This window comes from Entelurus aequoreus, linkage group LG05 (assembly GCF_033978785.1).
Source record: "Entelurus aequoreus isolate RoL-2023_Sb linkage group LG05, RoL_Eaeq_v1.1, whole genome shotgun sequence".
NCBI lineage: Eukaryota > Metazoa > Chordata > Actinopteri > Syngnathiformes > Syngnathidae > Entelurus > Entelurus aequoreus.
In genome coordinates, this window is record NC_084735.1 from 44,835,901 (window position 1) to 44,862,406 (window position 26,506).

At 39.2% G+C, this 26,506-nt stretch overlaps 1 protein-coding gene across 9 annotated transcripts in view; it reads left to right on the forward strand.

Annotated features, from left to right (window-relative positions):
* The window catches only part of specc1 (sperm antigen with calponin homology and coiled-coil domains 1), a 149,094-nt gene that overhangs the window by 117,806 nt on the left and 4,782 nt on the right, over window positions 1-26,506 (forward strand). For 8 of the 9 annotated variants that reach the window (XM_062048193.1, XM_062048192.1, XM_062048194.1 and 5 more), the window contains 2 exons: window positions 17,979-18,095; window positions 26,150-26,209. In XM_062048193.1, coding sequence (XP_061904177.1) covers window positions 17,979-18,095; window positions 26,150-26,209 — 177 coding nt within the window. Of the gene's footprint in view, window positions 1-17,978; window positions 18,096-18,425; window positions 18,889-26,149; window positions 26,210-26,506 lie in introns of those variants that run through there. The other variant, XM_062048200.1, reaches the window with a different exon arrangement.

Here is a 26,506-nt window from a genome sequence, read left to right on the forward strand (position 1 = left end):
TTAAATTTGCAGACACAGCTGGAGTTGTATCCAAGATGCATTATCACGATACAACAATAGTATTAAAAGCTCTATCGTCGGTCAAATGACATCATTTATATCGTGTACGTTTATATTGTGCAACCCTAGTGCTTTATTGTTAATAACCTAGGAGGAGTGATTGAATTCAGTCATTCTGACTCTGCTACATGGGCCTGCCATCGTACGGGAACTTGGCTTAACTTTTCCAAATGGCAATGCTTTCGTGCGGACCAGAGCGCGCTAATTCTTCCTCGTACTCAAGACTCCTAAAGGGCCCCTCTATTCTAACCTAAAACTAACGTCGCTGGAGGTGGTCCACAAACGTTGACTTGAAAGCAACTGCACTTCAGATGGCAGTGTTTTGACTGCATATGTGTCAGTGGTGTAAGGTGCATTTCGTACTTGGGTCTTTAGTGGACATTTAACTAACTTAATCCATCTCTTAACAGACTATCATGTAGAGAGAGAGAGAGAGAGAGAGAGAGAGAGAGAAGAGAGAGAGAGATGAGAGAGAGAGAGAGAGAGAGAGAGAGGAGAGAAGAGAGAGAGAGAGAGAGGAGAGAGAGAGAGAGAGAGTGATGAGAGAGAGAGAGAGAGAGGAGAGAGAGAGAGAGATGAGAGAGAGAGAGAGAGAGGAGAGAGAGAGAGAGAGAGAGAGAGAGAGAGAGAGAGAGAGAGAGAGAGAGAGAGAGAGAGAGAGAGGAGAGAGAGAGAGAGAGAGAGAGAGAGAGAGAGAGAGAGAGAGAGAGAGAGAGAGAGAGAGAGAGATGTAAATTCAAGGAAGTGCACTTTAAATATCGATAAATAAAGTTGATTAAATTCTTCATTGTTTTAAAGTCAATTCAAAATTACCGCAGCAATTCGAAGAAGTGACCAAAAAACACGATTAATATGCAAAACTGTAAAAAACTCAAATGTTTTTTAGACAATTAGGTATGCTGACTGTGTTCAAACAATGCTAAATAAACCGTAACAAAACGTAAACCGATCAAAGCAGACAAACACCTGCACAGCACACTCACACTTTAGCCCCCCATGTGATCATATCCACACATACAGTCGTGGTCAAAAGTTTACATACCCTTGTAAAGAACATAATGTCATGACTGTCTTGAGTTTCCAATAATTTCTACAACTCTTATTTTTTGTGATAGAGTGATTGGAGCACATACTTGTTTGTCACAAAAAACATTCATGAAGTTTGCTTCTTTCATGAATGTATTATGGGTCTACTGAAAATGTGACCAAATCTGCTGGGTCAAAAGTATACATACAGCAATGTTAGTATTTGGTTACATGTCCTTTGGCAAGTTTCACTGCAATAAGGCGCTTTTGGTAGCCATCCACAAGCTTCTGGGAAGCTTCTTGTTGAGTGTTTGACCACTCCTCTTGACAAAATTGGTGCAGTTCAGCTAAATTTGTTCGTTTTTTGACATGGACTTGTTTCTTCAGCATTGTCCACACGTTTAAGTCAGGACTTTGGGAAGGCCATTCTAAAACCTTAATTCTAGCCTGATTTAGCCATTCCTTTACCACTTTTGACGTGTGTTTGGGGTCATTGTCCTGTTGAAACACTCAACTGCGTCCAAGACCCAACCTCCGGGCTGATGATTTTAGGTTGTCCTGAAGAATTTGGAGGTAATCCTCCTTTTTCATTGTCCCATTTACTCTCTGTAAAGCACCAGTTCCATTGGCAGAAAAACAGGCCCAGAGCATAATACTCCCACCACCATGCTTGACGGTAGGGATGGTGTTGCTGGGATTAAAGGCCTCACCTTTTCTCCTCCAAACATATTGCTGGGTATTGTGGCCAAACAGCAAAATTTTTGTTTCATCTGACATCACATGGACAAAAATAAGACCTTCTGGAGGAAAGTTCTGTGGTCAGATGAAACCAAAATGGAGCTGTTTTGCCACAATACCCAGCAATTTTTTTTTTTAGATTTTTTTTAAATTATTATTTTTTTACCAGTAACCACTGTTCTGGAAGTGGTGATCAAATCCTTTCCTACGCTGAGACAAACTTGTCAGCCTTTCCTCACGTGTCTAACTTTTCAAATCAAATCAACTTGATTAATAAAGCACATTTAAAATTTACCACAGGGGTAGCCAAAGTGCTGTACAATGGGCAGGTTAAAAGATAACACAAGAGAAACGAGCAAGCACACCACAACACAAACAGAGCACGATAAAAAATAAATAAATAAAACATAAAAACAGGTTCACAGCAGGTGCATTGTGGGACGCCATAGCAGAATGGAGATCACTCAGTGTTAAAAGCCATGGAATAAAAGTATGTTTTTAAAAGTGATTTAAAAACAGGAAGAGAGGAGGCCTGTCTAACACTCAGAGGTAGGTCATTCCAGAGCTTGGGAGCAGCAGCGGCGAAAGCTCTGTTACCTCTAAGCTTCAGCCTTGTGTCAGGGACTGTCAATAGCAGCTGATCGGCTGATCTTAAGGATCGAAGGTGGGGGGACAGTAAGGCTGAAGGAGGTCGGAGAGATATGTTGGAGCGAGGTTGTTTAGACATTTAAAGACAAATAGTAGAAGTTTAAAATGTATTCGGTAACGCACAAGGAGCCAGTGAAGGGACGCTAGTATAGGGGTGATGTGCTCACGCCTGCGGGTCTGTGTTATCAGACGAGCAGCAGAGTTCTGCACGAGCTGCAGGCGGGCGAGGGAGGCCTGGCTAATGCCTACATACAGGGAATTGCAGTAGTCTAGACGAGTCGAGATAAAGGCGTGGATTAATTTCTCAAGATCATGTCCTGACAGAAACGGTTTCACTTTCGCTATTTGGCGAAGTTGATAAAAGCTTTTTTGTACAACGCTTCTGATTTGTTTTTCAAACTTCAAATCTGAGTCAAACTTTACCCCCAGGTTTGTGACAGTCACTGAGATACGGAAACAGAGTGCCGAGGTCCACGTTGGGGGAGGGAGAGCGACTTGGACCGAACAACATAACTTCTGTTTTGTTTTCATTTAGGCTCAGGAAGTTAACTGAAAGCCAGGCTTTGATGTCGTGCAGGCAGTCAATAAGACGTTGGACCGTGGTATTTTGTGCCATGCGAAAGTAGATCTGGCAATCATCGGCATAAAAATGAAATGCAATACTGTACTTCCTGAAAACAGAACCAAGGGGGAGAAGGTAAAGCGCAAATAAAATTGGGCCAAGGACGAAAATAAGTCAATATCTCGTCTTCCTTTGTCATTCATTGTGGGCGATTTGGGTGCATATTACGACAGACTATTCAGCTTGTTAGTTGGCTCTGATCAATAGCGATACAATAGTGACGTTATTGTGCCTGCTAGAAGGCTCTGTAAGGCGAATCTGGAAACAGATTTAGTTAAAAAAAAAACACACACCCATTGTTATTAAAGTTTAAGTGACATCCACCTGCACTTCTGATTCTGTAGGCTCTGGGCAGGAACATTGACATATAGAAGCTGAAATCTGAAAATACACATACTGGAAGAAACACAGCCAAGAAAAACCCTATATAAATACAATTTTATGGAAGAAATACAAGTTGTAAATGCAGGTCAGTGCTTCTTCTGATAGTGTTAAGGCCTGCAGAGAAGGCCTTGCTGGCCCTGACGCCCACCATTGATTTGTGCTATAAAAAGATTCAAACCTATTTCCTCAAAACCATTACAAGAAAGAAGCTATTAGTCCTATATTACTATAGATATGAGAACTATGGTACATAGAAAATAGCAGGAAATAACTTAGCACCAACTGTAGCGCTTCTTGCATATCTATATAATTCATCTGTGCCCTGTCATTCCATTGTTATATTTGGAAAAATAATGTGATGTCAAAGTTATCAGTAGTAAATAATGCCGTTTCAAATTGTCGTTTAGTGGCTTTTTTTTACTTTATTTTTGGTAAACTTACTTGATTTTGTTGTGTGCTTATTGGAATGCAATTTTTGTCTCCCGCTGTATATTTATCAGACTCTTTGATGTCCAAAATTAGGACGTCTGCGTACGCGTTTAAAAGATTTTCATTAACCATCGGAGCTAAACAAAAATAAAGAGCCTGTTTGTTTAAGATGGGAACAATGAGCAAAGGCTCGAAGCGTAAGGCTCAGCTGGGCCTGACAGAGCTCGGCTCATCCGGCCTTGTCTGGGGAAATGCGTGCGCGCGCACACTCCCACACACACACATGCATGCATAAAAACAGGAATAGACCCCCCAGGAGTGGGAGGAATGGAGGTCAGACACTCAGTGAGGGGGGAAAAAAATCCACCATGACTGTAAATTCTTGTAACCCTGGAATCAACAGTAATAGGTGAAACATGAATGATGGGAATGTTTAGCCTCTACCAAAGTAACACTTTATAGCTGTACTTGTATGTGTGTCGCTAATCTAGACACTCGGCATGTGGATGTGCTGACTCGTTATTTAAATCACTCCAGGCGCAGCCTAATAACCTCATTATAACAATAGCAGGAAATGCTGGGCTGTCTAATTCAAGGACAATTGGGTTATTTCAAATATTTCCTGATGAGAAGCTTAGTGTCTTGTAGAAAGGCAAGTCCAGGATCCCCCTGAGCAGATCTTCCAGATGGACAGACTTAGGAGGGCTCTTTATCTGCTGTCTGAGGGACACTTGACAGTCCAACAAGGCTGGACATGTGATCCGTTTATTTGCAAGATGACAGTAAGGTATCAAGTCTTGCTCTCACTCTTATTTGCAGGAAAATGTTTGTAGAGAATACGTATAATATTGTAACTACTGTACCTTTTGTTGTGCTATATTAAAGTGCTGCTAGGGAGGCTGACTCTGACCTTCCTCATTGCTCCAGTTTTACAGCCGTCATTACTCATGAGTCTGATTCATGACCAAGGCTGCTTTTTTGTGTTTCTTTATGCTGTAATTTTTCCATTTTAATGTCCTCCTTTTGTAATTCTTGCTTTTTTCCATACTAGTGCTGGAAATATTCTGAGCTCATCGGTCAGACCTGCCTCTCAGGCTGATGTCTTCTGCTTTCAACCCTTTTGTCTGATATTTTAAAATGATTTGTGTTACAACATCTTCTTGTCATTCTGTGGGATTGTTTTTTTACATTTTCGGATTGTCAAAGCATAAGGGGACCCATGGGCTTTTGTCAAGATTGATTAATTTTTTTTGCCAATAATTTATTAAAAATACATCATAATATAGTCGTGTAACTTCAATAATGAAGTTGATTGGAACAAATTAGTAATGTCTACCTTTTAGCATTTCCTATCAAAAATGTGAAATGTTTCGAAGCTCGCTTTGAACACTTCACTCAACACAGACGTCATAACATCAACAAAGGTAAAAATACTGTACGATAAATATATTTGTAGAAGCATAGGAGAAAGATATGTACAAGTTTCACGTTTGCATCTAATTACCCTAAACTGTGGTGTGTTCAAAGACCCTCGATTGCATTCATAATAATGTAATCATAATATAATAATGATGCATTAATATAATTCGTACTAACCACATAACTTATGTGTATCAGCTAATCCCTATTTTACACTTTAAAGCAAAGGAAAACGTGACAGATTTCTAATCATATTTAAGTGGATAATGACAGGTTATCTGATTATTTGGCCACTAAATATTGAATTTGTTGGCTTTTTTTCAAAACTTCTAAACAAAACTAAAGTATTTATAATATAATATTATGTTCTAGATATGTTAATCCTATCGTTAAAAAGTAAAAAATATATAGTTACATTTTTTTTAATGCGTTTTTAAATAGCTGGATTCAATTAAATCCATGCATAGTTTTTTATGCATTTAAACAGACCAAGTGTGTATGTATGGGGCAGCGATGTTGAGTTTAGGGTGGGATGGGGGCTCAGAATTTGGCACTATGCCACTGCCTGTAGTATTTAGTAATGACTGCCACACTCCCGTTATCCCAATTGTCAAGTTTTGCAGCCACAAAAGTGATTATTCCTAGAAAAAAAAGTCTTACTCTGCTGACCCACTGCTACATTGTTTACTATATCACGTTTCTTGCTGGACAAATCTTTCTGTGTTCTGCTTTTTATTGTCTTTCCAGTCGACTCTGTGAATGAACCTCTGCTTCTTTTTTTTCTCTGAGCCATAATAAAAGAGCCATGGCACTGCCTTTTGTGCCAAGCGAGACGCTTCCTGTCGCTTGATGCTGTGTTTGCTTTTCTGAGCTGGCTCCCAGCGAGCTTCTCTTGTCTACTGCTGTTTTAGCATGCATGCCTCTCCTCCTAATCTCCACAAGCACCACTCGCCTCTTTTACCCTGCACCACCCAGACTCAAACAGAACTATCAGCTCAGACCTTCATCAGGACATGTTACACTCCTCTGACTTTACTTTTAAACACCCACACACATGCTGCTTATCTGTGTGTTTGTCATGATCTATCTTTGTTTCTGAGTGACTGCATTCTGACTAACCTTACATCTCTCCCTCAGTGCACGTGCATGCGTGCAATGTAAGAGGTACACACACACACACGGTTGCCAGCATTGCTGCAAGAAGGGGTGCTCATGAGAGGAATGAGGGCTGACATGACTGTACAGGTCTGCCCCTCAGGCATAGCTTTGATGCACAGGCCGCCAACTACTCTCACTTTGTCACCGGGGATAGATAGATGAATGGGTGAATTGTTATGGGCTGGTCATAGATGTTTTTGAGACCCAAAAGGGAATTCAGAGCTAGTTATTTTCTGAGGGGGAACTCAGGATAGTAGTAGTGTAGCGCAATATAGACGGTATAAATGATATTAATTTGGCCGACGATAGAGCTTTTAATACTACTACTAACACTATCAAATGCATTATATTGTGATAATGCATGTTGTTGGCACATTCTAGCTGCGTCCTGCAGATTTGACAGTGACAAGCAAACCAACACATCCTCAATGCACCATAGTGTTCGCGCTAGCGGCTAACATCCCTCCACAGTGCAAACAGCAATTTCTAAGCCAATAATCCTCATCTGCATGGCGGCAAATAAACTGTTTCTTACAAATATCATTATCACTGGAGGATGAGTAATTGCTAAACATGCTACACTACACACCATAGGAGGATATGCTAACCGCACACTGGATCTCTTGAATGTAAACAAAGGTGGGTGGATCAAAACAAATACCAAGTATAGTATCGCTATGTTGTCGATACTACAGTAGTTAGATCAATATTTTGAACTATCAAAAAATCTGTTTGTATATTGTTTAATAACTCAGGAAGTAAGTCCCTGGACACAGGTAGACTTTAAGGGCAAAACCCAAATTAATTTAAATCAGAGCCAATTGTAAGAAATAATTGTAATATTTAATTATTGTTCCACTGCCATCCTGTGTTTTCGTCTGATTAACATTGTAAGAAAAAAATTAATCATTCAATAATCTCGAACATTTTAGCATCAACATTGATTTGACCAACACTGCCCCTGTAACTACTTGGTATTGGATTGATACCCACATTGTATCTGTAGTATCGACCAAAACTAGTTTAAAGTATCCAAACGACAGAAGAATAAGTGTGTATTACATTTTAACAGAAGTTTAGATAGAACCATATTACAGCAGAATGGAAAATATAGGGAAGATGTTTGAACGTATGCTTGCAAACCGTCTGTCATGATGGTTGGAGGAACACCTGGCAGGCTGGTTTCCGAAGAATTCGCTGCACCACTGATCAATACCTACGATTGTCCCAATTCGTCATGGATGGGTTCCAGTCCAAGCCAAGTCACCGCTCCATTGCTACATTCTTTGACCTCCAGCAAAGTGTATGATCAAGTGTGGCGAACACGACTGCTTAAAAAAATGTTGGAGTTAGGCATCCCCCTCCGTTTTGTGGAATGGGTGAAGACCTGGTTCACTAATCGACTAGCCAGGGTGAATGTAAACGGAACGACTGGACGCTGCCGCACTTTCAAAGAAGGTCTCCGCAAGGCTCAGTCCTGTCTCCTCTTCTCTTTACAATTTTCATCAACGACCTACTTGGCTCCTTCGAGTCCACAACACTTGTCTCCGGCTATGCTGATGACTTGGCGCTTGTCTGCTGCGGTCGTAATAAAGAAGAAGTCACGGCTACATTGCAGCCCAAAGTTGACAAGGTTGCAACGTGGAGTACCACAAACCGCCTCACACTCAACACCTCTAAAACAGAAGTCGCACTCTTCATCATGGATAAGACTGAATCATCGTGGTGCCCTAACATCATAATAGGAGGTACCCGGCTCAATAAGAACACAACACCCACTTTTTGGGGGGTGAAATATGACCGTCAACTCACCTTTAATGAGCATGTCCGTCATGTAAGACAAACCCTTCAACAACGCTCTAATCTTCTGCGAAAATTGTTGGGTACAACGTGGGGCTAGCAACCATCTGATGGTCTATATTGCAACTATGAGAAGTGTGGCTGAATATGCTGCGCCCGCCTGGGCCCCGTGGATCTCTGCTACCAATCTTCAACAGATAGAGAGAGCTCAATTCAATGCAGCTAGAGCCATAACTAGCCAAGTCCGCTCCACCCCAAAGGACGCTATCCTCCACAAAGCCCATCTCCCACCTCTCTACTTGCTTCCAGAACATCTCTCTTTGCAAAGCTGACGATTGGGTGCACCTTCCAACAGATGACGACAGACGACAATTTTCATCAAAAATCTGAAACTCCACTACCCTTGTTTTATCCCAACTCAACCTACTGTCGGGCCCAACGGAACCTGTACATACCACTGATATCCCGTGACCCCTGCCAGTTCCTCCGACTGCAATTTTTACTCCCATCCTCAAATCTTCATCCCTATCTCAACAACTTGGAGAATGGAGGAGCAGGTGTGATAGTTCTTCGTGAAGATGACATCCTCCACTCTTGGCATGCTGCCACTGGGACCTTTTGCAGCTCATTTCAATCTGAAAAATCTGCCATGATGGCCGCCATCTCTTGGATGCGTCAGTATGACGACTGGTCCTCAGTTTCCATCATCAGCGACTGCAAGTCCCTGATCCAAGCTGCCAGCAACCCCAACACCACAGACCCCTCCATAATATCAATCCAATCCTCCCTATCGGCTTTCCCATCTTCAAAAGGGATACAACTCATCTGGGTCCCAGGCCATTGCAACCTAGCAGGCAACGACCTTGCCGATGAACAAGCCAAGCTCGGCTCCTCCCTCCCCAAGATGACAACCAACCCGATCGATCAACTCGCCATGCAATCATCCTTAGGAGATCCCTCCCTCCTCCCTCCAACCATCTCGTCTCATCTCCCTAACATCCCACGAACCCAACCCTCAAGAGGAGTCCTCGTTGTCGAAGAAAGACCTCACCGACCTCATACATTTCTGATCCGGTCACCACCCTGTTCTCCGAAGGTGGCTTCATCTGACGGGAAAGTGTGAAGATGATCAATGTCGCCTCTGCGATGAGGAATAAGAATCTGCCGAACACCTCTGGTTACGGTGCCCAGCGCTGATGAAAGAGCGGTATCATCGTCAACTTGGCAACTCCTTTGTGAACTTCAAAGCCTCCCAAAAGCGAGTCTAGCGCTTCGGAGGGTCATCCTCAGGCGACTCGGGTGACAAACAAACAGCAGAAAGTAACCACATATTAACAGTAAATTAGCAAGTAGATTAATAATAGTTTTGAAAAAATAATGCAACCTGGACTAATAACTAATTTTAAGCCTCTGTAACACATTTATAACACATAAAGGTATTGTATTATTTAGATACCAGAATAATATATTGTGATATATAGTTATCGCAGGAGGCTGCTATATCACATAATAGATTTTAGGCTATATTGCTCATCCCCAGATGGTGATATCAGTATTCACTATCACTTGACACTCTTCTTAGCATAATTATGAGTGTTCATTTAAATTGGTTGGTTTCCTGGAACAGAATTTTAAGTATACAGTAGTCCACAAAAGTGCAAATGAGTTAAGATCTAGGCTTTGGGAAAGCCAATTCCAGAAAACAAAATATTAAGTAAGATAGGCTTTTGTTTAGCCTGATGTAGCCATTCCAGACAACTAAACTTTTTGTTTTAATCATTGTTTGGTTGGAACACCCAACTGTGTCCAAGTTTGTTGTCTAGCTGTTGATTTGTGACGTTGAAAAGTATCCTTTTTTATGATTCCATATAATTTGTTCAGTGCTCCAGTACTACCAGCTGCAAAACAGCCCCAGAGTATAATGCTACTATACTACTTCACAGGCTTGATCCTTGGCACGTCCTGGTGTATTGTCCTGGACATCCAAACCGATTTCCATTCATCGGAAAAGGACAGTGTGGATCGTTTTCTGCACGCGAGCAAAGTTAAAATTAAAGTACCAATGATTGTCACAAACACACTAGGTGTGGTGAAATGTGTCCGCTGCATTTGACCCATCCCCTTGTTCACCCCCTGGGAGGTGAGGGGAGCAGTGATCAGTAGCGGTGGCCGCGCCCGGGAATCATTTTTGATGATTTAACCCCCAATTCTAACCCCTGATGCTGAGTGGTAGGGAGGTAATGGGTCCCATTTTTATAGTCTTTGGTATGACTCGGCCGGGGTTTGAACTCACAACCTACCGATCTCAGGGCGGACACTCTAACCACAAGGCCACTGAGCAGGTGGTGATGATCTGTGATACGTTTAGAAATAGCTATAAAAGGCTTCCACCAACTTGTTTAAACCTAAAAAAATCTTGTTTTTATATATGTTCACATGCAGACTTTCCCATTGTTCTGAAGATTCGTCATTCCAATGAGTAAGATTTACGTGGCTGTATGTATAATTTCCAACCTAGAGAATATCCTAAATAGATTAATATTAATTTTGTGTTACAAAATCATTAATATTATTATTATTATTATTATGTTCAATTTAGTCCCAGTCAGTGGAGGTTTGGGATTCCCTAATGAAGCTTTCTAGTGATAAAGAGGCGTTACTCTATCTTGACTGTAACATCTGGACTTGTTAGTGAACATAATGAGCTGACGCATGTTCAAATTCTAGCGAAAGCTCAAAACAAGAGTCAACAGCAACAGCAGAATAAGCTGTTTGGCCAATGCAGTGGAGGTTTGGCACAACAAACTTGTGCAAATTTAACAAAAAAACTGATTTAACCAGAGCACACACATACTGGACCAAATGTTACCTTCAAATGGAACATCATTTAAAAGGGAAATTTGTCATCAAGAAACATTGTGACATTTTTTTCAGGGGCCGATACCGATTATTAGCAGTGAAGGAGGTCAATAACCGATATTTTGAACCAATGTACATTTGCGGTTAAATTTAGCTAAACATGAATAGTTTGTCACTACACCGCTGGACAAGGCTTTAAGTAGTTTTTGAAATATTTTTTAGGTTAAAGTTAGACCGGTAGCGACACAATGTTTTATGCGGCGCTAATGTTGTGGTTACTTTGGCACCAAAAAACATCCGGGGATAGCACAAACACCTTCATTACGTGTGTCTAAGAGGGGCATCAACATTTGCATTTCAAAATATGGGAAATCTTCTGAAAATTTGTAAAAATATATATATACTGGATTTTATTAAATCACCCTAACTTCCAAGCTAATCACTTTTGTGGAAGTTTATGGATTTAATACATTGTAAGGTTTCCTCGTAACAAACCCTGAAACATTGATTGGCTGGTTGGTAGGTTGAAGTATATTTGGAACATGTATACCAGTGGTTCTCAAACTTTTTTCACCAAGTACTACCTCAGAAAAAACTTGTCTCTCCAAGTACCACCATTATGACCAACATTAAAATACAGTAACATAGTAGGCCTAAGTATGCATAAAAAGAAGATAGAGGTTTTATTTAACAGGTATAATATATATTTTTTGACCTCTGTAACATTACGCACAGTTTGAACAGTAATACTGTTTGAATATAGAAAAATAAAACACTCTACTGTGAAAAAGTGATTATTTCGCGTACCACTAGATAGAGCCCGCGTACCACAGTTTGAGAATCACTAATGTATACAGTTTCGATATGATAAATGACATATTTTAAATGTTTTCATTTCACTTTACAACATGTCTTAGAATGAGAAAGAAGAAGCAACGCTTATTTAATCCTATCCCTTTTCCACTTCATAGCAAGTCGTCTGAGGACCGCAGCTTAGCAGAAAGGATCACTGATTATTACTACTAACTTACTCTGTACTTTTCACAATTTTTTTTATTGTTCAATACTAAACACTGGTATCATATGTGTATGTATTGTATTGTATCTGCTGGTGTATTTCTGTTGTAGTTGTAAAAAAATTAAATACAGATAAAAGAAGGCCGATATCGATAAGTCAAAATCCTGCACCGATAATCGGTCGATCCCTAATATACACGATTAATGCAATATTTTTTTGTGATTAATCACATGGTTAACTTATTTTTGATATCCCTAATTTGAATACAACATTTTTATACCTGCCTCGTGAATTATTCTATTATTTTCCTTGATATTTTCTTAATGAGCCAATCTATAAAAACATTGATCAAAGCACAATAATTGAAAGTAATGAACTTCTCCGCATGCCACTGTCAGTTTCATGTTCTGTACCTACATACAGTTAGTCTTTAAGATGGAGGACCATAAAAGACATGTCTCAGTACTAGAGTTAATTGAGATTGTTGGCAACATTCATGTGTTGGAGTGAAGCTTTTGCTATTGTTTCTTCAGGACCTCGGGAGGTCTGCACATTTTCTGTCCAATCAGGTAGCTAATTGCATTTGCCTGCAGTGACTGATTTGGATCAATTGTGTGATTAGATATTTGGAATGAAAATCAGGTAGACTCTGGCCCTCGGGGCACAGACTGAAGATGGAAAGCTTGGAGCGTCATCTGTCACTTAAGGCAGTGGTTCTCAACCTTTTTTCAGTGATGTACCCCCTATGAAAATTGTTTTAATTCAAGTACCCCCTAATCAGAGCAAATCATTTTTGGTTGAAAAAAAGAGATAAAGAAGTAAAATAGGTAGGTTGGAGTTCAAATCCCAGCCGAGTCATACCAAAGACTATAAAAATGGGACCCATAACCTCCCTGCTTGGCACTCAGCAACAAAGGGTTGGAGTTGGGGGTTAAATCACCAAAATGATTCCCGGGCGCGGCGCCGCTGCTGCCCACTGCTCCCCAAGGGGATGGGACAAATGCAGAGGACAAATTTCACCACATCTAAGTGTGTGTGTGACAATCATTGGTACTTTAATCTTTAATCTTTAAAAAATACAGCACTATGTCATCAGTTTCTGATTTATTAAATTGTATAACAGTGCAAAATATTGCTCATTTGTAGTGGTCTTTCATGAACTATTTGGAAAAAAAGATAGGTTTTTATTTATATTTATAAATGATTTTTGAATTGTTGCCATTTTTACAATTAAAAAAAAAAAAGTCACGTACCCCTTGGCATACCTTCAAGTACCCCCAGGGGTACGCGTACCCCCATTTGAGAACCACTGACTTAAGGTATTGCTATGAGCGCCTACTCAGTTTGACACAAAGGTCTCCTGCAGTTGAACGATGTGCTTTCAGTTTCAAATATGTATTAATTTCTCTAATTTTTGTTGCTTGATTACATCCTTTTGGTAACTCCTTAATCATTTACTGGGCTGCAATCAGATGGCAGTGTATGCTGTATCATAAGATTCAATCTTCTGTATGTCAAGTTTAGGTACAGTAGATACTTTTACAAATTTTGAATTCCAATTGTGACAAATATTCATTCATTGTGATTGTAACCCGCCTGTGCTGTTCCTGTTGTATTTTGTGGTTTGAGCAAGTTGCAAACATCCCTTTTATTATGATGCTTATTTGCATTATTTAAAGGCTTCCTAATCCTATATTTCCAACTGTGTATATGCCATTATTCCTAGTTTAATTTTCATGCCACTTGCTAATCTCGTGAATAGTCAGTCTGGTATGGGAACGTCATGAGATTTCCACGTGAATTGATAACTTTACGTTGCTTGGCAATTTATATTTGCGCAGTACCACATGTTGAAAATGGCAGCCAAAGATTGTTTTCTCAAATGTAACAATTGTGTTTCTAACCCGGAGTAAGGCAGCAATGAATATGAATTTAGTTTTTGGGGAGTTGAAGACCTACGGCAAGGTCACTGCTCCTCTTCTCTTATCACCGATCACAGACAGCTGTTTCGTAACAAACACAGTTCGACGAGGGTTTTTTTCCCCCCCCAATATCCAATATTCTTCTTTTTGCTGACCAATCTCAACAAAGTAGGCGTAGTTGCGAAGGAGGCTGCAGAATCCAGGATTGAATGAAGATTGCAGATGTAACCTGTACAGAATTCAGGATTTATGGAGTATTTTGATTTTTTTTAAATGTGATCCAGTATCATCATAAAAGCCTTTGAAATCAGTAGACTAGGACCCCTTTAATTTAAGTTTATCATTAGCAGTGATGTTGCGTCCCTGAGACATTAAATCCTAAACGCTGCAGTCAATTCACTCTCCATTCATCTCAGTGAATGAAAAGCAATACATTGTGAACAACTTGTGTTTAAAATCACAGTAACTAGCAAAAGAAACCTTGTCAGCAGACCACACAAGAGCTGTTTCAACCCTCTGCGCATTTGCTCAGCATAGACGTGATCCACACAACACAATAATGCAACATACCAAAACAACTAGCTAGTTTCCACATATTTCATTTCAACTGTTAAATGTGTCCTATCATGCAAAACTAACTTGGCTTACCTACTGGTATCTGTTTTTATGTTTTGGGGATCCACTTAAGTCCTGAAAATGTGTAATCGAACCATTTAGGCATGTCGGAGATATTTATAAAACAATCTTGCCTTCTTCCAAACTTTCTCCATACAAGCCATTTGGAGTTTGAGACTTTAGTGACATATCGCCATTTGAGGTAGAGGTTTATCCAAAGAGCTTTGCGCAAGTCCGCCATTTTTATTCAGGTGTAGGCCAAAGTTGTAGTCAATAAGTTACAATTTTTCTCTGTCCTCTTGTTGTAGGGCAAACTGGCTAGCATCTAGTTCTGACTTATATCTATCAGTAGACTCTATATGGAACTACAACAAGGGTGACGGGCTGGAGGAGGACTTTGACACGGAAATTCTAAAGAGACAATCAGAAAGCGGCTTGAAGATGGTCTGTAAAACAAAATCTATGCAACATTTTGACCAAAGCACCACCATTACATGCTTTATGTAGACCCTAAGGAAATGTTTTTGTAGAAAAAAAGTCATAATATGGCCCCATTAAATTTGAACTTTAGGGTAAAAAATGCTCGATGTTGTGCATTTGTGTTGATGTTGTTTTAACGTTGAGGAGTGGTTGTGTAATGATTAAAGAAAACATACTGTATTGGTGGTGATGAGGGCTGCGCATAGTCAAAGTGCGGTCCAAGCCAACATTTAATTTTGGGCACCATACCACAGTGACCTTTGTGTTTTACTTCGGTTACCTTTGGACAGTTGTTTATAACCATATCACCAATACTACCGTTGAAGAAGTTTACTGCTACTATTTAAGAAAAATAATATTAAAAAAAATAAAAATAAAATTTAAACTGGGCACCTATTGAATTTCTCAGAGACCCACTTAAATCACTACCTGTGGGACTTACTACCGTGGAAACCTATCAACATCGTAACTGGGTTTTGGAAGAACATACTGACAAACCTACTCAGTGGCCTAGTGGTTAGAGTGTCCGCCCTGAGATCGGTAGGTTGTGAGTTCAAACCCCGGCCGAGTCATACCAAAGACTATAAAAAATGGGACCCATTACTTCCCTGCTTGGCACTCAGCATCAAGGGTTGGAATTGGGGGTTAAATCACCAAGAATGATTCCCGGGCGCGGCACCGCTGCTGCCCACTGCTCCCCTCACCTCCCAGGGGGTGAACAAAGGCATGGGTCAAATGCAGAGGACAAATTTCACCACACCTAGTGTGTGTGTGACAATCATTGGTACTTTAACTTTAACTGAAAACCATTGATGTGAGGACAAATACTAGCATATAGACATGTGACATTCGGATACACTCCTCCCTTCCTAAATGTGAATGCTGTAATAAAGTCCAAATGTGGAGTCAGTTTAGAGTGTGCACACCCCTTTTCCTGCTTTCAACAATGACTTATGCTTTGTTATTTGACTGAACTATAAAGTTTTTGTTGACTGGAGTGATGCTATCATAAAAGTAGTTTATAGGGTGTGTCAGCTTTTTCTATTCATTGTATAACATGACATTTTGTGAGCCTCATTTCCAAGGGCATGGTATGGAATAAAAAAGGATGTATTCATACTGAAACCCAGAAGAATAAGCAATATCTTAGAGGAAGTATTTCTCTCAAAAGCTGTTTCATATCCTGCGACCCAGAATACAGTGTGATTGCAGGATCCCCTTTGAATTACACACACACGCACGCACGCACACACACACACACACACGGATGTGCTGCTTTGCACGTTCATCACCCAGAGGAGATTCCAAGAGACATCCATGGCTTCTAGGAACAACATTTTAAAAGTAACACATGCAGGCATGAATATGTGCCTAAAGACACTGATGATCAGAACATATTATTAATGTGATCTTCATCATTGTGTCCTGGTGGTCTTCTGCTGTGCATGTCTTTACCTCAAAGAGATATCTCAAAAGATCACCAGAGGCTTAAAGGGGATCCAAGTTGATCCTGAGAACATCCTGTAAAGGCATTAACCTTTTAAAATCGCCTGACCCAAGTACAGGGGAGGTTGCATTTGTGTTGCTATGGTAACTGCTACACAATGCTAGTACTGTATATCAATATACATGCTATATAATTCACATAACCGGGACAACGTTACCTAAAAGCTTGACCAAATTGATTTTACAAAAACAATATCATTCAAATTACAAGCACCAAGCAGGCTAACATTCAAAAGTAGAAAGTTTCATGTCTCTAAGCCACAGGTGTCAAACTCAGGGCCCGTGGCCAGATCTAGCCTGCCACTTCATTTAATGTGACCCGTCACTTATGTGGCCCACCACGCCATTTCATGCATTCTGACATGTTATTTAATGTGGCCTGCCACAACATTTAGCGTTGCCCAGCACATGTCTCCAGCCACATTGCTTTATGTGGCTCGCCACATCATTTTATGTTGTCCACCACATTATTTTATGTGGCCTGCCATGTAATTTATGTGTAATACATTTATATTCATATATTCACTCATGCAGCCCCCTGAGGGCAGCCATAATTGAGATTTGGCCCTCGATAAAAACGAGTTTGACACCCCTGATTTACGGTAACACACACTAAAAACAACCCTGGATTTTATGGTACCAAAAAATGGCATCTCAGTTGCCAGAATTTTACTGCAAAAAAACATGGGAAAATGTTTCCATTTACAGTAATATGCCTTAAAAACCACCGTATATTTTTACCTACAGATTAACCTATAGATTATTGTGTAACAATATGATGAGGCAAATCCTTTTACATTTACCATGAATTGATTTACGTGGACCCAGACTTAAACAAGTTGAAAAACTTATTCGGGTGTTACCATTTAGTGGTCAATTGTACGGAATATGTACTGTGCTGTGCAATCTACTAATAAAAGTTTCAATCAATCAATCAATCAATTATATTAATATATTATTTACTGTTGCAAACGGCCCTTTGAGGGAAGCCATAACTGCAAAGTGGCTCACGATGAAAACAAGTTTGACACTCCTGCTCTACGCTAAAACTTAAGGAACAAAGCAGCTTCATTCACTCTTATTACACTTTCTCGATGCAAAGAAAACTGTTACTTATTTTGGTTGTGTATTTTTTTCCAGCAAACCTGCCAACGTTTAAGAGGTTAAGAACTAAAAGACCTCTTGCATTCATACCTGCTGCTTTTATAGCCAAAGTCATGTGGCAATGACACTATTATTATTAAATATTGTTTTTGGCTTGTTTGTAACTTCTAAGTTGTTTTTTTGTCAACAGCATATTGACTTGACCAACTTCAGCAGCAGTTGGAGTGATGGCTTGGCTTTTTGCGCCCTCCTGCACACTTATTTGCCCGCCCACATCCCTTACCAGGAACTCATCACTCAAGATAAGGTACAAAAAGGACACACTAACACATGCACACACAACTGCAACTGGCCTGCATAGCATCCATGAGTTTGAGAATAGATAACGCACACATGTACACATTCAGGGGCGTAGCTCCAGAACTAGGCCCCCATACACAAGTCTTCCCACCCTGCAACAAACGTTGACGCCCCATACACACACTTAGTATGTTTACATGCACTAGAAAAATAATGATTGCATGGATTTGGTTAAAACCAGCTTTATTAGGTTTTTGACTTTCCTTGTATTGTGAGCGAACTGTGGTGCTGAATTTCCCCCAGGGATCAATAAAGTACTTTCTATTCTATTCTAAAGGGGGCAGCACGGTGGTACAGGGATTAGTGGATGTGCCTCACAAAACGAAGGTCCTGAGTTCGATCCCGGGCTCCGTTTCTTTCTGTGTGGAGTTTGCATGTTCTCCCCGTGACTGCGTGGGTTCCCTCCGGGTACTCCGGCTTCCTCCCACCTCCAAAGACATGCACCTGGGGATAGGTTGATTGGCAACACTAAATTGGCCCTAGTATGTGAATGTGAGTGTGAATGTTGTCTGTCTATCTGTGTTGGCCCTGTGATGAGGAGGCGACTTGTCCAGGGTGTACCCCACCTACCGCCCAAATGCAGCTGAGATAGGATCCAGCACCCCCCGTGACCCCGAAAGGAACAAGCAGTAGAAAATTAATGGATGGATGGGCCTTTTTAAAGGGGAGCTGTACTTGTTTTGGAATTTTGCCTGCAATTTACAATCCTTATGAGAGACAAGAACACAATGGTTTTTTTTATGCATTTTAACTCTTAAATAAAAGTCTGCTTACAATGGAGCCAAGACATCATTGCCTCTATTGCGTCTGTCGACCGTCAAACCCAATAAATAACTATCCAAAAAGCGCCATCAATACTCCATTTACATTTTGTGACCTGAATATTACCCAACTATTAGCGATATTGTTATTATAAGCGTTACATTAAGGACCTATATTTAGCAGCACCTTGATCAGAGAGAGGTAACTTTCTAATGCTGCTGTATTGACCACATGAACTGGTGAGCTGCTTTCTTTTAAAGGTTAATTCTAGATTATAAATAATGCCTTTCACCTTGACAGTAGTAGGATGAGGACATAATCCGACAAGTTGGTCAACTTTGGCATCCAACGTAGACCCGGAAATGGCAAAAAGACCCGAAAAGATTCTTTGTTCCACCCCCCTTTTTTCTTTGTGAGGATTATGAGTTGTTCTTCATCTAAACGGAAACATATGAACATCCTAACAGTCGGCATCCTAATGACAGCAGACATTGTACAGCAAGTGATGTTTTATTATGTTTGTTGGCTCTCACGAAGTCTGCAGTGAGTGGTCATCAGTGATGTTGTTAAAGTAAAAAGCGAACGTTGTGATGCGTCTGTAAAATTGATGCGCCGCAGTGTGCTTAAAATGATCAAAGTACATTAATATTACATGTTATTATGAATGTGCCTGTTACTACATTACATAAACAGTATTTTCCGGACCATAGGGCGCACTCGATTATAAGGCGCACTGCCGATGAGCGGACCGAGCCAGGTTTATTTTCATACAAATGGCGCATTAAAGGGGTCATATTTATTTGATTTTTTTCTAAATTTAAAACACTTATTTGTGGTCTACATAACATGGTTCTTTGGTCAAAATGTTGCATAGATTATGTTTTACAGACCATCTTCGAGTCGCTTTCTGACAGTCGCTTCAGGATGCGCCGTTTTGTGTGCGGTCTTATTTATGTGGCTCAATTCGGCAGCGTCTTTTCTCCGTCATCTTTGTTGTAGCGGTGTAGTGTGCAAGAACGGGAGTCAAAGAAGTGTTAAAAGACGGAACTAACTGTTTTAATGACATTCAGACTTTACTTAAATCAAACACGGAGCAGCATCTCCTCATCCGTGGATCACTAGTACAATAACAACGTCGGAAATGTGTCCCGTGAAAAACCGTCCGACCGGAACTCTCTAATAACTAAAGTTTCTTGGGTGAATAATGTAAAGTCATTATACCAGTATGTTTTAGCGCTTTCATGGCGAATTTACTGACAGCTATAAGTAAGAACTTTACACTACTTTATATTACAAATGGCAATAGCGGAGGGTGAATTCCCCATAACAAGAAGATAGAGAAAAAGAAGAAGCTTATCGACTATGGTGTCGGTACTGATTACAAAGGCGGACGCGCGCATATTTTCAGGACTTATGCAGATCCCAAATACAGATCAGCAAGTACCAGAAGGTAAGAAAAGTTGCTTTTTGCATAATATTGCGAAACAAAACGCCAGATAATGTCTTACGTTATACACACACCATATTTAATAATCGTATGTTGAAGCACAGTACAATCTATCAAGCGGTGCGGCTTCATATCTTATCAAAGTCGTACTAAAACATTTTGATAGATTTTTGAGTGCCATGTGTAATGTTCTATATTTTCAATGGAACATATAAAATTTTGGTGTTGTTTACTTGAGTAATATTGCAGTCTACACATATCTCTTATGTGTGACTGCCATCATATTGCAGGCCACACGTATCTCTTATGTGTGACTGCCATCTACCGGTCACACTTATCATTTCACCATGTACCGAATAAAATAGCTTTGAGGTCGGTAAGCACAACCAAAATTATGCCATACATTAGGCGCACCGGGTTATAAGGCGCACTGTCGAGTTTTGAGAATATGAAAGGATTTTAAGTGCACCTTATAGTTCGAAAAAAATGGTGTACTTACAGCGTGTATATAAAACCTAAATGGAGGTAATGATAAGCAAAATTCCCCAAAATAAATCCAGTTCCCCTTTAAAGGTGGAATTAACATATTTAAAACATAGATTATTTTGTTTAGTTTAAAAAAAGTGATCAGAATATGAATTAAAACAATATTATTATTATTCACTTAAATATGTTTACAAAACTGTTTGTTCCTTTACTTTAAAGTGTGAAGTAGAGATTAGTTGATACACACATGATTATCATCAGTGAGTAATACAAATCATAATATTATATTATTATGATTTTCCTCTCCCTGTCTTTATAAACTAGTAACACATTTGTTTCTATCTTTAATTAATGGTCCTTGAATGCACTACAGTTGTGGGCAATGAGATGCAAAATTGTAACTTGTACACAACTTTTGCCCATGCTGCCACACAGACTTATTCTATTTTTACTTTTCTTCTTCTTCATCCTTGTTCCAAAATGCTGGTGTTGTGTGTGAATACTTAAAGGTGACCTTTGATGATGTTTGTGTGGAGAAAAGTGTTTGAAGTTAGGTTTGCCGTTAACAAGGTGGAACAATGAATATCAATTTTATACTAACATTTATGATATATTTTCGATCATTTAAATAGCAGAAAAGAAATCTTCAAACTACAAAAGCCCAGGGCCCTGTGTTTGTGGCCTCGGTAAAACATGCCTACTTATCCCTCCCCTATACACATTACATAATGTACAGAACCACACCCCCACATTCATCCTCTTGTCCAGTCATACGTAATCATGAGTTCCTACAACATGCAGCAAGTGAGCAAATATGTGTTCATGCATAGTTTGAAAGGCACATAGTTTCATTCACAAAGGTTATGTTTTGACAAGAAAATACTTTCATGGAAGCAGGGCAGTAAACCAAACCCTGAGGATGTCTTTTAGACGTCAGTGCTCATATTGGTATAGTTGCACCACATACTTTAATGAGTTTAGCTGCTTTTTCATATAACTGACTTATCATATGCTGGCAGCTATAGCTTGGTGTTGATAGCCCCAAAACGTGAATTGGTATGTAACGTGCATCAGTCCTGTACAAGGCTCCTTCATGCGTGAAAAACATAAACAAACACCTGATACCTGCATTGACTCATCCTATGTGATAAATGAGCTGTGTGCGTTTAACATTTAACTGATGACAGAGACATGGCGCTGCCCATGCCAGTGAATGATTCAAAAGACGGGGGGTTGGCTTTAATAACTCTTGCTGAGTGACTTTACCCTTAGGCCCAAGCAGCTCTTCTCAGTATAATCTGTCCTTCCTCTAATCCCATTACTGCCTCGCTCGCCCTTTATCATAGATGTTTTGACCAAATTGATGGACTCGCCTTTTAGGCAGAAAAAGGGAAACATGCTCTTTTACGGCCGGACTACATCTGAACTGATGGAAAAAAAAGCTTTGAGAGTGTAACGAAACGTCATCTAAAATATGCTGTAATCGTGATGAGTTCCAGCAGTTTAAAGGGAGGACCCGGATACGACGGCATAGTTTTAGTTGTTGCGCGTTCACCACAGGTTACCTTTTTATTTGGTGAAATGTTTGCAGCAGTACTTTACTTTTCAACAAATTATCTTATTTTTTAACAGTATTCTTTTCGTATTCGTCATTCACTAATTAGAACGTGTAAAGTGTTGCTTTTACAAAATAAACACCTGTTCTGTGGACATTTTGACCTGTAGCTAATTTTTACCAGCCTTTAGCATATTGTAAAATTGAAACACAATAATTAATTAGATATTATGAAGTATTTGCTTCATCACCTGTACCACAAAGCTAAGTTGTTGTTTTGTTCAGATAGCTTACCAAAAATGTACCCACATAGGATTGTTTAAGCATCTTTAATCAGTCCCTCTAGGATATTGAATGCTTTTTTGTGATTGCTTAAAATGCCTGAATTCACAGCAGTTTTTCAATTAGTTGCAATGTTTTAAGGCTTTTTTACTAACATTGAATCAGCCTGTAATTTTATGAATTTGTTTTAAAATTCCTTGTAATCTAAAAAGCACAGTAGTGTAACACAAATTGAAAAACAAATACTGTATTGATGTTTTACTTGTTTTATACTGCACAGACTTAAAAGTAGACACTAGATGGCAGTGAAAGCTAATACTTAGAGCATTGTCAAACTACAATGTTGTAATTATTTATAAGTAATAATAAAGGACAATTATAAACAGAAACACCACCAAAGGCTTTCTTATTGTTTGCTGTCTGCTCTGTCATTCTCAAGTTGCAGACATTCTCCGTTTATATTTTATGCTTGAAAAGTCTTTGTTCATCTTAAACCTTCATTTATGTTCCAACACATTTACCCCCTAACATTAAGATCATTTGTGAATTTTTGAGAATGATCTATAACTTTATTTTTGTTGGTAGATAAGCGACTTTGAGATATTATCATTATACTCCAACATCTCGGTTACGTAAATGTTCTTTGATAGGTTAGCATTGGAAATGACAATGTATTTTAAATTCTTTACACTGGATAAATACAATTTAAATACAAATGTAAATACATGTACACTAAGAAGTAAATGTTTATATACTAATCAAAATCAATTCAAATCAAGCTTTATTTATAAAGCGCTTTACATACATAAAAAATGCAACGCAAAGTGTTTTACAAAGTTCAAAACAATACCCCGGTAACCCATATCCCCCATTATCACATACGTACGCACGGACACAGATACCAAACACACACACACACAACATACACACATATGCAACTATATGGACCGATGATTGCATGGCTGAGTACAGAGGAGACATGTGAGTAAACACTATCACAGGAGCCATCTGCACCAGGAGGTCATCAGACCATGGCCGCCAGGACCCTGATACAAAAGCTTCCCCACAAGCACAGCCGATAAGCCCTGAGGCAGATGGCTCATCTGAGGAATGTTGGAAAATAAAAAATAATAAAACTTGTAAAATAGTAAGAACCATGAGTAGAGATAAAGAATAAAGTACAAGTAAGACTTATTTAAAAAAAAAAATATATATATATATATATATATATATATATATATATATATATATATATATATATATATATATATATATATATATATATATATATATATATATATATATATATATATATATTATATATATGAGAAAACAGTAAATAAATAAATAAATAAATAAATGTAACTAAATAAAATATTTCATAACTAATGGGATAAAAAGTAAAATACAAAGGACTTCAATAAAATAATATCAGGTAAAAGCCAAATCAAAAAGGTGGATCTTAAGCCTACTCTTAAAAACAAAACAAAAAGTCTAAGTCTAGTCTACTCTTAAAAACATGAACATTCTCCGCAGCCCTGAGGTCTTCCGCCAAGCTGTTCCATAGACGGGGGCCGTAATGGTGGAAAGATGCCATCCCGTGACTTTGTCCTGACTTTGGGAATAACTAGGAGATGAGTGTCGGAGGATCTCAAGACCCGTGAAGGTTCATAGGGTTAAAGCAGATCTGAAAGATAAGAAGGCCCAATACCATAAAAACATTTATAAACCATAAGAAGAACCTTGAAATTGATCCTGAAACACGTGGGGAGCCATTGCAGCGATTTTAAAACTGGTGTAATGTGAGCCCGCCTTCTGGTCTTCGTCAGGACATGTGCGCTGAATTTTGGAGTAATTGTAATGGTGCAATAACCTTTTTAGGAAGACCAGAAAGCAGGGCGTTACAATAATCTATGCGTCTTGTAATAAAAGCATGCATTAGCGTCTCCGTGTTGCCCTGAGAGAGAATTGAATGAACTCTGGCTATATTCTTAAGATGATAAAAACCTATTTTTGTCATATTTTTTACATGTGGTATAAAACTAAGGTCAGAGTCGAACACGACGCCCAGATTTGTCACTTGTAGTAATGGAGTTGGAGACAATGATTGTAGTTTTGATATGTGTTTCTCTCTCAGGGTCTCAGGGCCGATGACCAAGACTTCAGTCTTGTCCTGGTTAAGCTGTAAAAATGTATCTGCCATCCAGGACTTAATATCTGCAATGCAATTAAAGAGTATCAATTGGTCTTGTGTCATCAGGAGACATGGAAATATACAACTGTGTGTCGTCAGCATAACTGTGGAAATGAATTCCATGTCTCCTGATGATACTGCCAAGTGGATTCATGTAAATATTAAAAAGAATATGACCTAAAATGGATCCTTGAGGCACACCACATGTGAGTTCATGGGTTTTTGAGGAGCATGTATCCATACTTACCAATAATTTTTTGTCTGAGAGATAGGAAGTGAACCATTTGTGAACAGTACCAGAGAGGCCCACCAGGTGTTTCAGTCTATTTAAAATAATGAGGTGATCTACTGTATCAAAGGCAGCACTAAGATCCAGTAGAACCAAAACTGACAGTTTTTGAGAGTCAGCACTCAACCTGTAGATCGTTCACGATCTTTAAAAGGGCCGTCTCTGTACTGTGGTTCACCCTAAAACCAGACGGAAACTTCTCTAAAATATTGTGATTATTTAAAAAAATCATATAATTGTTTGAAAACAAGTTTTTCTAAAATGTTACTTAAAAATGGTAAGTTTGATACAGGTCTGTAATTATTTAAATTGTCAGCATCTAAATTGCTTTTCCTCACCACCGCACCACCGCTTTTTTAAAAGCAGCAGGAAAGACCCTCTGTTTGAAGTGACCAATTTAAGATGTTTAAAATCTCCTCTCTCAAAGAACCAAAAAATATTCTAAAAAAAATTGTTTGGAATGGAATATAAGAGACATGTGGTGGGTTTTATTGCAGAAAAAACCCTGACTCTGGGGTTATTCTTATTGTTTGCAATTACTACATTACCCAGAAGGCTTAGCGCTGTAGACAGAAACTGGAAATATGTCTTGACGAGAATTGTGTTAATTAAAGTTTTTGTTACACGTTGCTCTTTCTGCTTCATCTACACAAGAAACATACGTTTTGATGAGATAGTTGATGTGCACGTGTGAGCGCCGCTCAAAGACAAGTTTGGTAGGCAAAAATGACGGCCAAAACGTGTAGGCAAAGTTGCGAGGCCGCACATAATTCATGGAGATTAGTTTAATTTCTGTAAATTGGCGCAATCGCAAGTTCCTGGATGGACTGATTAATGTACAAAATGTATCAAAATAGATCTTCTGCTCTATGATAACACAGTATATTGTTTAGATTCCCACTTAAACTAGCATTAAGTTATAATGATAGTTTACAAACTCACTGCAGAGAATGTCATCTTTCAGTGATGGTTGATTTTTCTTTCAGATTCGGAATCTGACTCTGGCTTTTCAGGCTGCTGAGAGCGTTGGCATCAAAACCTCCTTGGTGAGTAGAAAAGTCACATGTGCACCCACAAGCTGACCACTAAGTGACCACATAGAGGGATCGATTCATTTGACAATTTTCACTGAAAACAACTCAGCTTTACGAGCCTCCTGACGGTCTTCTGTCGTCTAGCATAGCAACTTCTTTGTTTGTAGGATTGCTTCAGGAGTGTTCTGGTATCTTTTTTACTATCAAGTACATCAGTGACGTCACAGTTTATCATAAAAGGACTAAATAAAAGCTCTTTGATTATACTTAATTAGCATGTCTCACTCCAACTGGATTTCATTCGTTACT